Here is a 12,472-nt window from a genome sequence, read left to right as displayed (position 1 = left end):
GGTATACTGAAGTATAATTACAAGCATTCCATAAGTGTCAAAGGCTTTTATTGACAATTACATTAAGTTTATGCAAAGAGTCAATATTTGCAGTGTTGACCCTTCTTTTTCAAGACCTCTGCAATCCGCCCTGGCATGCTGTCAATTAACTTCTGGGCCACATCCTGTCTGATCGCAGCCCATACTTGCATAATCAATGGTTGGAGTTTGTCAGAATTTGTGGGTTTTTGTTTGTCCACCCGCCTCTTGAGGATCGACCACAAGTTCTCAATAGGATTAAGGTCTGGGGAGTTTCCTGGCCATGGACCCAAAATTTCGTAGTTTTGTTCCCCGAGCCACTTAGTTATCACTTTTGCCTTATGGCAAGGTGCTCCATCATGCTGGAAAAGGCATTGGTCGTCACCAAACTGTTCTTGGATGGTTGGGAGAAGTTGCTCTCGGAGGATGTGTTGGTAACATTCTTTATTCATGGCTGTGTTCTTAGGCAAAATTGTGAGTAAGCCCACTCCCTTGGCTGAGAAGCAACCCCACACATGAATGGTCTCAGGATGCTTTACTGTTGGCATGACACAGGACTGATGGTAGCGCTCACCTTGTCTTCTCCGGACAAGGTGTTTTCCAGATGCCCCAAACAATCAGAATTTTTTTTATTTTTTTTTTATTTCACCTTTATTTAACCAGGTAAGCCAGTTGAGAACAAGTTCTCATTTACAACTGCGACCTGGCCAAGATAAAGCAAAGTAGTGCAATAAAAACAACAGAGTTACATATGGGGTAAAAAAAAACATAAAGTCAGAAAATACAACAGAAAATATATATACAGTGTGTGCAAATGTAGCAAGTTATGGAGGTAAGGCAATAAATAGGCTATAGTGCAGAATAATTACAATAGTATTAACACTGGAATGCTAGATGTGCAAGAGATTATGTGCAAATAGAGATACTGGGGTGCAAAAGAGCAAAATAAATAATATAGGGATGAGGTAGTTGGGTGGGCTAATTTCGGATGGGCTGTGTACAGGTGCAGTGATCGGTAAGGTGCTCTGACAACTGATGCTTAAAGTTATTAAGGGAGATAAGAGTCTCCAGCTTCAGAGATTTTTGCAATTCGTTCCAGTCATTGGCAGCAGAGAACTGGAAGGAATGGCGGCCAAAGGAGGTGTTGGCTTTGGGAATGACCAGTGAGATATACCTGCTGGAGCGTAGACTACGGGTGGGTGCTGCTATGGTGACCAATGAGCTAAGATAAGGCGGGGATTTGCCTAGCAGTGATTTATAGATGGCCTGGAGCCAGTGGGTTTGACGACGAACATGTAGTGAGGACCAGCCAACAAGAGCGTACAGGTCACAGTGGTGGGTAGTGTATGGGGCTTTGGAGACAAAACGGATGGCACTGTGATAGACTACATCCAATTTGCTGAGTAGAGTGTTGGAGGCTATTTTGTAAATGACATCGCCGAAGTCAAGGATCGGTAGGATAGTCAGTTTTACGAGGGCATGTTTGGCAGCATGAGTGAAGGAGGCTTTATTGCGAAATAGGAAGCCGATTCTAGATTTAACTTTGGATTGGAGATTCTTTATGTGAGTCTGGAAGTTGAGTTTACAGTCTAACCAGACACCTAGGTATTTGTAGTTGTCCACATACTCTAGGTCAGACCCGTCGAGAGTGGTGATTCTAGTCGGGTGGGCGGGTGCCAGCAGCGTTCGATTGAAAAGCATGCATTTAGTTTTACTAGTGTTTAAGAGCAGTTGGAGGCTACTGAAGGATTGTTGTATGGCATTGAAGCTCGTTTGGAGGTTTGTTAACACAGTGTCCAATGAAGGGCCAGATGTATACAAAATGGTGTCGGAAAGGGGATTCATCATAGAAAATGACTTTACCCCAGTCCTCAGCAGTCCAATCCCTGTACCTTTTGCAGAATATCAGTCTGTCCCTGATGTTTTTCCTGGAGAGAAGTGGCCCCGATCCCGCAACTGAATCAACTTTAGGAGACGGTCCTGGCACTTGCTGGACTTTCTTGGGCGCCCTGACGCCTTCACAACAATTGGACCTCTCTCCTTGAAGTTCTTGATGATCCGATAAATGGTTGATTTAGGTGCAATCTTACTAGCAGCAATATCCTTGCCTGTGAAGCCCTTTCTGTGCAAAGCAATGATGACGGCACGTGTTTCCTTGCAGGTAACCATGGTTAACAGAGGAAGAACAATGATTTCAAGCGCCACCCTCCTTTTAAAGCTTCCAGTCTGTTATTCTAAGTCATTCAGCATGACAGAGTGATCTCCAGCCTTGTCCTCGTCAACACTCTCACCTGTGTTAGCGAGAGAATCACTGACATGATGGCAGCTGGTCCTTTTTTGGCAGGGCTGAAATGTAGTGGAAATGTTTTTTGGGGATTAAGTTCATTTTCATGGCAAAGAGGGACTTTGCAATTAATTGCAAACTTTTGACCACGACTGTACAAACCATATATTTGGGACTTTACAAATAAAGTGCTACCATCATTTTGCTTGCTCAACTATTGTTAAAGTGTAGCTAGGTCAGCATTGCCTAGCAAAACATGAAGCATGACAACACAGCAGGAGGGGATTCAAAGGCCACTTCCTGTTGTCAAGGTCAGAGGTGATCATGTTTTTCCTCCAGCTATAGATACATGGAACTGCTTCCTGATGTCAACTGTGTTGAAACGACAGGGGGATGTGTTTGGTTTAAGATCATCATACCCTCACTCTTAAACCTGTGCCAACTAATGGCTTATTTATTATCCAGCTGGCAATTTTACATGTTTAACATTTCCAATAGGGACACTGTGATTCAGTATGAACCAAATAAGGAATTATTGAGGTGTAGCTATAGGAATTTGGTGCAGACATTTATCATGTGTGTATTCATTCAACACAATATAATGAATTTAGCAAATGTATGTTGTTATTAGTTATTCAGTCTGTGACTCTAGAAAGGCTTCCAATTCAAACATATGTTCCTAACATCTGAAGTATTTCCATTTCCATGAGGTATGATATGATATACTTTATTCTCCCCGATATGGTCTGTCTCACCCACATGTTTGATGGTAATTTAGGTGTTTGATGGTAATGAAGGTGTAATGACTAGTTTGTGTTGTTCCTAATAATATCTTGTTTGTGTTGTTCCTTTCCAGATCTCTGAAATCCATGTTTGCGGGGAGTCGGAGGACATGACAGCCAAGGAGCGGCTGCTGATGTGGTCCCAACAGATGACAGAAGGCTACGTGGGTGTACGCTGTAACAACTTCACCACCTCCTGGAGGGACGGGAGGCTGTTCAATGCCATCATTCACAAATACAGGTACAACACCATTTACAAATACAGCTAACACTTGAGATACAGAACCTGTATCTGAAAAAGAGACGCCTATATCACCAATCCATATATTTAATTTGAAATATAACTTCCAGCACAGTGGCCTTCTTGTTTGCGCTACGTAAAAATAAAAATAAAGATATTAAAAGCAATTTTTCCGTCATTAGTCTTTCATCAGGGTTTAACTGGAATATCACCTTATATGAGTATTTTTCCAGTGTATAACAACAACAATTTACATAAGAACCAAACTATTTTCCTCCTCTGTTGACTTGTGTGTCTTTTGCTGAGTCACGTCTGTGATTCACCACCACATTTTGAATCTTGGACTTTACATTTAACATTTAAGTCATTTACCAGACGCTCTTATCCAGAGCGACTTACAAATTGGTGCATTCAACTTAGGATGCACCAATTCAATTTAGGACTTCTCTGTTTCCCATCAACCCAATAAGGCAGCACTTAGTGGTTGGATTTTCAGTTAGACAGTATCGGATTTCAGTAAGACCCTGTATATTCTACCTTGTTGGACTGACCTAAAATGACATTAACTAGACTGCAGTAGATGGAAAGGTATTTCTCCTTTCTCCCACCTCCCTTTTGTTTGTTATGGTCAATGTCACATCACTATTTGCAGTCCTAGCCTTCTCAAGTTCAATGGACACATAACCCAACACAAGTTATTGACGTATGTGTGGGTCACGTGGAATTGTTTAACTTAACCATTGACCTCTGTTTGGCTGGCCTGACTGTCTTTGGCTCTTGAGCAAACACGTATTTATTTCACTGGAAAGTCTGGGACTGCACTGCGTCCCTAGGCATTTCCTCTGTAGTTAGCTTACTATTTACAGTCTTATATTACAATATATTACAGGCTGATATTACATTGCTAATTCTTTTTTCATCACACTAAAACTTTCCTACAAACATTTTTTTTTTCAATGAGAAGTTCCTTACTAATACCAACATATTTTAAGAAGTATAGTGTGTGCTGAAATAGCTGAAATAACCTGAAACATAACAATGCAAACCACCCTAAATGATTATTTGCCAATATACTACATTTGTGCTCTGCCTCTTCCAAAAGTATCACATATTAACATTTCATAAAACAGATGAGCTCCCATTAGTATGTTCTCTTCCTTTGCAGACCTGATCTGGTGGATATGGGCAGGGTGTCGGCCCAGACTAGCCGGTCAAACTTAGAACAGGCCTTTGGTGTGGCTGAACGGCTTGGGGTGGCCAGACTACTGGACCCTGAGGGTGAGTTGTTCTGTTGATCCACATGCTCATCTCTAACGGTTTGTTTGACACAGCAGATAAACATTCACCAAGCCATTAACACCTCTTTGCTAGAGTAAGTCAGCTTGAAGAAATGCAATGCATTATTGCCCGAACAGGGAGATGACTTCTAAGCACCACTTTACTTACAGACTTCATTTGATCACCCTGTTGCAGGAGACGTTCCTGCAGTGTAGGACATTTTAAACTTGTAGTGTATTTAAGCTTTAAAAAGGCTTCTGAACTTTGTAATTTCCAATTTCAGAATGTATTTTCCCTAATGAAAAATGTATCAACCCCTAAAAATATTTCCATTAATTGAAATCCACATAATAAATCACATTTCAGTTTGCTGCAGGATTATTTTCCTGTTGTAGCAAACTGATTCAAATTAAGATCCTACATTTATACTGACTGTTATTTGTTTTATTAAATGCTTTTCAAAATTAAAACAACACAACAAGCAAATGGAATATAAAGGATTCAAATCACACATAGTATTCATGTCTGATTTTAAATACTTACTTATGATGACCATGTTGTGTATTGGATCTAATTTCACCTTTTCTCACCAGATGTGGATGTGCAGTCTCCTGATGAGAAGTCAGTCATCACATACGTCTCCACACTGTATGATGTCTTCCCTAAAGTACCTGATGGTGTTGACGGTATCAATGCAAATGTACGTACACGATGAACAGATTATTGTACAGTGCACTTAAATGTCCTATGCAATTAGAGTTAAGAAGAGTTTCGTATTTAAAAAACAATATAATGAAAGCAAAATACATCTCAATACAAAGCAGCATATTCATATTAACAGCATGGGTTGACTTATACCTTTTAAGCAATTGACTGCAGTGTACATTCCTCTTGAAAGCATAAGGAGTAAAATGTGCTTTTATGAATGTGATTATCACCATGTTAAATAAATCACTGCATGTACAGTGAGGGAAAAAAGTATTTGATCCCCTGCTGATTTTGTACGTTTGCCCACTGACAAAGAAATGATCAGTCTATAATTTTAATGGTAGGTTTATTTGAACAGTGAGAGACAGAATAACAACAAAAAAATCCAGAAAAACGCATGTAAAAAATGTTATAAATTGATTTGCATTTTAATGAGGGAAATAAGTATTTGACCCCCTCTCAATCAGAAAGATTTCTGGCTCCCAGGTGTCTTTTATACAGGTAACGAGCTGAGATTAGGAGCACACTCTTAAAGGGAGTGCTCCTAATCTCAGCTTGTTATCTGTATAAAAGACACCTGTGAAGCAATCAATCAATCAGATTCCAAACTCTCCACCATGGCCAAGACCAAAGAGCTCTCCAAGGATGTCAGGGACAAGATTGTAGACCTACACAAGGCTGGAATGGGCTACAAGACCATCGCCAAGCAGCTTGATGAGAAGGTGACAACAGTTGGTGCGATTATTCGCAAATGGAAGAAACACAAAATAACTGTCTATCTCCCTTGGCCTGGGGCTCCATGTAAGATCTCACCTCGTGGAGTTGCAATGATCATGAGAACGGTGAGGAATCAGCCCAGAACTACACGGGAGGATCTTGTCAATGATCTCAAGGCAGCTGGGACCATAGTCACCAAGAAAACAATTGGTAACACACTACGCCGTGAAGGACTGAAATCCTGCAGCGCCCGCAAGGTCACCCTGCTCAAGAAAGCACATATACAGGGCCGTCTGAAGTTTGCCAATGAACATCTGAATGATTCAGAGGAGAACTGGGTGAAAGTGTTGTGGTCAGATGAGACCAAAATGGAGCTCTTTGGCATCAACTCAACTCGCTGTGTTTGGAGGAGGAGGAATGCTGCCTATGACCCCAAGAACACCATCCCCACCGTCAAACATGGAGGTGGAAACATTATGCTTTGGGGGTGTTTTTCTGCTAAGGGGACAGGACAACTTCACAGCATCAAAGGGACGATGGACGGGGCCATGTACCGTCAAATCTTGGGTGAGAACCTCCTTCCCTCAGCCAGGGCATTGAAAATGGGTTGTGGATGGGTATTCCAGCATGACAATTACCCAAAACACACGGCCAAGGCAACAAAGGAGTGGCTCAAGAAGAAGCACATTAACGTCCTGGAGTGGCCTAGCCAGTCTCCAGACCGTAATCCACCATAGAAAATCTGTGGAGGGAGCTGAAGGTTCGAGTTGCCAAACGTCAGCCTCGAAACCTTAATGACTTGGAGAAGATCTGCAAAGAGGAGTGGGACAAAATCCCTCCTGAGATGTGTGCAAACCTGATGGCCAACTACAAGAAACGTCTGACCTCTGTGATTGCCAACAAGGGTTTTGCCACCAAGTACTAAGTCATGTTTTGCAGAGGGGTCAAATACTTATTTCCCTTATTAAAATGCAAATCAATTTATAACATTTTTGACATGCGTTTTTCTGGATTTTTTAATTGTTATTCTGTCTCTCACTGTTCAAATAAACCTAGCATTAAAATTATAGACTGATCATTTCTTTGTCAGTGGGCAAACGTACAAAATCAGCAGGGGATCAAATACTTCCCCTCACTGTATATTTCACACAGATCCTTTGGATTCACATCAAGTAACAAGTATTTTTGCCTTACCTTTGGCATACGTTCTTGACTGTATTCTTCACTTGGATCTCCGACTTTGATTCTAAACTTGATTCTTGGCTGTGATTGGGCACGGATGTTATATGCAAATATGCATTCCATTGCATAACTCATATGTCTAAGAGAAGGCATTTTATTCAGTCTGGCTTTGTTGAGGCAAATAAGTCTGAGCAGGATGCTAAAAGGCAGTATTTAGGTGTTAGAACATTGTAGAAATGTTGTTTTAAAGGCTATGGAAGAATGCTGAGATGTGTGTACACTAATAACCACAGCAAAGAGCCGTAACTACTTATTTTTGTAGTTTAGTTTGTATAGCACCAACTGTTCAAATAAATATTATGACAAGCTGGTGTTTAGCACATTGTACAGTGGTAATATTTGCAGATGCCCTATAGATCTAACATGTATTGCTTGAACGACTTGAAATACACTCAAAGTACGCTCTACCCCAAGAACTTGCTCCATTTAGAAAATGCACACATCCCTACATGAGCCAATGTATTGATTAAAACTTATATTTGTATTCTTAACAGGATGTTGATATCAAATGGGTAGAGTACCAGAACATGGTGAATTACCTGAGCCAGTGGATCAAACACAACGTGGGAGTGATGTCAGACAGAGCGTTCCCTAACAACCCAGTGGAACTCAAGGTAAATCACAAAGGAAACGTGATTACACATCAAATGCAGCTTGAATTAGCACACTTCCTGCCATATTGAATGGTAGAAAGATCCCTACAGTGCCTTGCAAAAGTATTCATCCCCCTTGGGTTTTTCCTATTTTGTTGCATTACAACCTGTAATTTAAATGGATTTTTATTTGGATTTCATGTAATGGACATACACAAAATAGTCCAAATTCACTCCCTTTGCTATGAAGCCCCTAAATAAGATCTGGTGCAACCAATTACCTTCAGAAGTCACATCATTAGTTAAATAAAGTCCACCTGTGTGCAATCTAAGTGTCACATGATCTGTCACATGATCTCAGTATATATACACCTGTTCTGAAAGGCCCAAGAGACTGCAACACCACTAAGCAAGGGGCACCACCAAGCAAGCGGCACCATGAAGACCAAGGAGAGCTCCAAACAGGTCAGGGACAAAGTTGTGGGGAAGTACAGATCAGGGTTGGGTTCTAAAAAAATATCCGAAACTTTGAACATCCCACGGAGCACCATTAAATCCATTATTAAAAAATGGAAAGAATATGGCACCACAACAAACCTGCCAAGAGAGGGCCGCCCACCAAAACTCACGGACCAGGCATGGAGGGCATTAATCAGAGAGGCAACAAAGAGACCAAAGATAACCCTGAAGGAGCTGCAAAACTCCACAGCGGAGATTGGAGTATCTGTCCATAGGACCACTTTAAGCCTTACACTCCACAGAGCTGGGCTTTACGGAAGAGTGGCCAGAAAAAAGCCATTGCTTAAAGAAACACCTCTCATCACCCCGAGAACACCATCCCCACAGTGAAGCATGGTGGTGGCAGCATCATGCTGTGGGGATTTTTTCATCGGCATGGACTGGGAAACTGGTCAGATTTGAAGGAATGATGGATGGCGCTAAATACAGGGAAATTCTTGAGGGAAACCTGTTTCAGTCTTCCAGAGATTTGAGACTGGGATGGAGGTTCACCTTCCAGCAGGACAATGACCCTAAGCATACTGCTAAAGCAACACTCAAGTTGTTTAAGGGGAAACATTTAAATGTCTTGGAATGGCCTAGTCAAAGCCCAGACCTCAATCCAATTGAGAATCTGTGGTATGACTTAAAGATTGCTGTGCCCCAGCGGAACCCATCCAACTTGAAGGAGCTGGAGCAGTTTTTCCTTGAAGAATGGGCAACAATCCCAGTGGCTAGATGTGCCAAGCTTATGGAGACATACCCCAAGAGACTTGCAGCTGTAATTGCTGCAAAAGGTGTCTCTAGTTATGCACGGTCAAGTTTTCTGTTTTTTTTGTCTTATTTCTTGTTTGTTTCACAATAAATAATATTTTGCGTCTTCAAAGTGGTAGGCATGTTGTGTAAATCAAATGCTACAAACCCCCCAATAATCAATTTAAATTCCAGGTTGTAAGGCAACAAAAAAGGAAAAATACCAAGGGGGGTGAATACTTTCGCAAGCCACTGTAGTTTGATCAAGAATTAACCTCCAATAAGCCTCCAATATCTGGAATGTTTGTCTGGTTGGTTTTCAGTAAACTGGAAATCAGTTTACAGTACTTGGACCTGAAAGCCTGAGGCTAAATAGCCCATAAGTAGTGTCATGTTAATGAAATTAAATATTAAAGCGAGCGATTTTGACAGGTGTCAGAGAGCAGCTCTGTTTACTTCAAATAGTCCTTAAGCTGCTAATACGACAGGAGCTCTGTGTGGTACAGTCATTTCAAAGCAGACTAGTGTGAGTATACACAGATATTAGATGAATGTGTATTAGCATAGACAAAATGTATTGATTCTATATTTCTCTGATATGTTGCTACGTTTACACTGAACTAATGTTTATTTTTATTTATTTTTACAGGCACTTTATACACAGTACTTGCAGTTTAAAGAGAATGAAATCCCGCTGAAAGAAACCGAGAAGAGCAAAATCAAGCATCTTTACAAAATGCTTGAGGTATGCTACCGCGACTCATTTGTCCTCATAAGCTCTTTTCGAACCAGAAAACTACAATGAACTTAACTAAGATGTTGCTGTGTGTGTGTTGGGGGACAGGTGTGGATGGAGTTTGGTCGTATACAGCTGCCTCAGGGGTTTCACCCCAACGATGTGGAGAAGGAATGGGGCAAGCTGATCGTGGCCATGCTGGAGAGAGAGAAGAGCCTGAGGCCTGAAGTGGACAGGTATGAAGGGTCATCCTTCTGGTACTGCTGGAGCACCACACACTATTGGGATTTGTAATACTAATCCTGTACTTACATGACAGCTATAAGTACATAAGCTAACTAAGATTGAAGATTTTACCCAATTGCCTGATTAGAATGATGATGAAAAACGGTATATAATGATTGGTTTCAGAGTCAATGGTGAGTGCTCTGGTGATCTGCTTATTTGTGTTACATGAAGTCCCCCTCTTTTATAATTATACTATGTGGTCCTCTGTAGCTCAATTGGTAGAGCATGGCGCTTGTAACGCCAGGGAAGTGGGTTCGTTCCCCGGGACCACCCATACGTAAAAATGTATGCGCACATGACTGTAAGTCGCTTTGGATAAAAGCGTCTGCTAAATGGCATATTATTATTATTATTATACTTTTGTGTCTAAACTTCTGTTTAAGGATGTGCAGTAATTGGATTCTTCTGTGGTTCATGAAATGTCATGGTCTTTACCCTTGTACATTCTGTGGTTTGGTTAGGTAAATGTTCTTCAAACTGAGGTGTTGGAAAATCCTAAATTTTTCTCGTATCTATTTATTTCTAAAAGACACTTTCCATGTCTCTTGTCAGGTTTGTAGACATTAATTGTGCTGTGATTCCATGCCTAGTTTATCGGCTCAAGTTGTTCAGTTATTCAGATGTTTTTCAGGTACTTTAGAGTGCTGATGGTGGGTGTTCCCATCATTTCTTGTCAACATCAGGTTGTTTAGAAGCTGACATTCTGGCACAGTCACAGGCAGATTGTACTCTTATCATGCCATCTCGCATGAATGGTTTTTGGACTGCAGTTACTATTTATGTTGGAAATCACCTGGCTTGTTGATATCTGGTAATGTTTTGTGATATTATGTAGACAACTATTGGCTTTGCAGACCAGTAGAAGCTCAGTAGTACAGTATGTGCCACACCCCCTGTTATCACAAACTGTTACCAGGATTGTGGAGTAACGGATTACTGAAGGTACCACGTTCATCTGTAATCCATTACATGTAATCAGCAGCATACTGTACTAGCATACCACCCTGCTGGCTTGCCACTCAAGCTAAGCAGGGTCGGTCCTGGTTGGGCCCTGGATGGGAGATTAGATGCTGCTGGAAGTGGTGTTGGAAGGCCAGTAGGAGGCACTCTTTCCTCTGGTCTAAAATAAAATCCCAGGGCAGTGATTGAGGACATTGCCCTGTGTAGGGTGCCGTCTTTCGGATGGGACGTTAAACAGGTGTCCTGACTCTCTGTGGTCACTAAAAGATCCCATGGCACTTATTGTAAGAGAAGGGGTGTTAACACCGGTGTCCTGGCTAAATTCCTAATCTGGACCTCAGAAAAGAATTGTAGACCTCCACAAGTCTGGTTCATCCTTGGGAGCAATTTCCAAATGCCTGAAGGTACCACGTTCATCTGTATAAACAATAGTACGCAAGTATAAACACCATGGGACCACGTAGCCGTCATACCGCTCAGGAAGGAGACGCGTTCTGTCTCCTAGAGATGAACGTACTTTGGTGCGAAAAGTGCAAATCAATCCCAGAACAACAGCAAGGAAAAAAGTATCTATATCCACAGTAAAACAAGTCCTATATCGACATAACCTGAAAGGCCGCTCAGCAAGGAAGAAGCCACTGCTCCAAAACCACCATAAAAAAGCCAGACTACGGTTTGCAACTGCACATGGGGACAAAGATCATACTTTTTGGAGAAATGTCCTCTGGTCTGATGAAACAAAAATACAACTGTTTGGCCATAATGACCATCGTTATGTTTGGAGGAAAAAGGGGGTTGCTTGCAAGCTGAAGAACACCATCCCAACCGTGAAGCATGGGGATGGCAGCATTATGCTGTGGGGGTGCTTTGCTGCAGGAGGGACTGGTGCACTTCACAAAATAGATGGCATCATGAGGAAAATTATGTGGATATATTGAAGCAACATCTCAAGACATCAGTCAGGAAGTTAAAGCTTGGTTGCAAATGGGTCTTCCAAATGGACAATGACCCCATGCATACTTCCAAAGTTGTGGCAAAATGGCTTAAGGACAACAAAGTCAAGGTATTGGAGTGGCAATCACAAAGCCCTGACCTCAATCCTATAGAAAATGTGTGGGCAGAACTGAAAAAGCGTGTGCGAGCAAGGAGGCCTACAAACCTGACTCAGTTACACCAGCTCTGTCTGGAGGAATGGGCCAAAATTCACCCAACTTATTGTGGGAAGCTTGTGGAAGGCTACCCAAAACGTTTGACCCAAGTTAAACAATTTAAAGGCAATGCTACCAAATACTAATTGAGTGTATGTAAACTTCTGACCCACTGGGAATGTGATAAAAGAAATAAAAGCTGAAATAAATCATTCTCTCTATTATT

At 41.5% G+C, this 12,472-nt stretch overlaps 1 protein-coding gene across 2 annotated transcripts in view; it reads left to right on the top strand.

The window, feature by feature from the left end:
- LOC311132554 (dystonin-like) overlaps positions 1 to 12,472 on the top strand; it is a gene marked incomplete at its 5' end in the record, with an annotated part of 177,663 nt that overhangs the window by 60,347 nt on the left and 104,844 nt on the right. For both annotated transcript variants that reach the window (XM_084165817.1, XM_084165816.1), the window contains 6 exons: positions 3,159 to 3,325; positions 4,491 to 4,603; positions 5,197 to 5,303; positions 7,765 to 7,884; positions 9,764 to 9,859; positions 9,959 to 10,086. In XM_084165817.1, coding sequence (XP_084021943.1) covers positions 3,159 to 3,325; positions 4,491 to 4,603; positions 5,197 to 5,303; positions 7,765 to 7,884; positions 9,764 to 9,859; positions 9,959 to 10,086 — 731 coding nt within the window. The remainder of the gene's footprint in view (positions 1 to 3,158; positions 3,326 to 4,490; positions 4,604 to 5,196; positions 5,304 to 7,764; positions 7,885 to 9,763; positions 9,860 to 9,958; positions 10,087 to 12,472) is intronic.

The sequence above is a fragment of the Coregonus lavaretus genome, assembly GCF_964263955.1.
Source record: "Coregonus lavaretus genome assembly, chromosome: 1".
Lineage (NCBI taxonomy): Eukaryota > Metazoa > Chordata > Actinopteri > Salmoniformes > Salmonidae > Coregonus > Coregonus lavaretus.
This window is presented reverse-complemented; position numbering and strand designations above follow the sequence as displayed.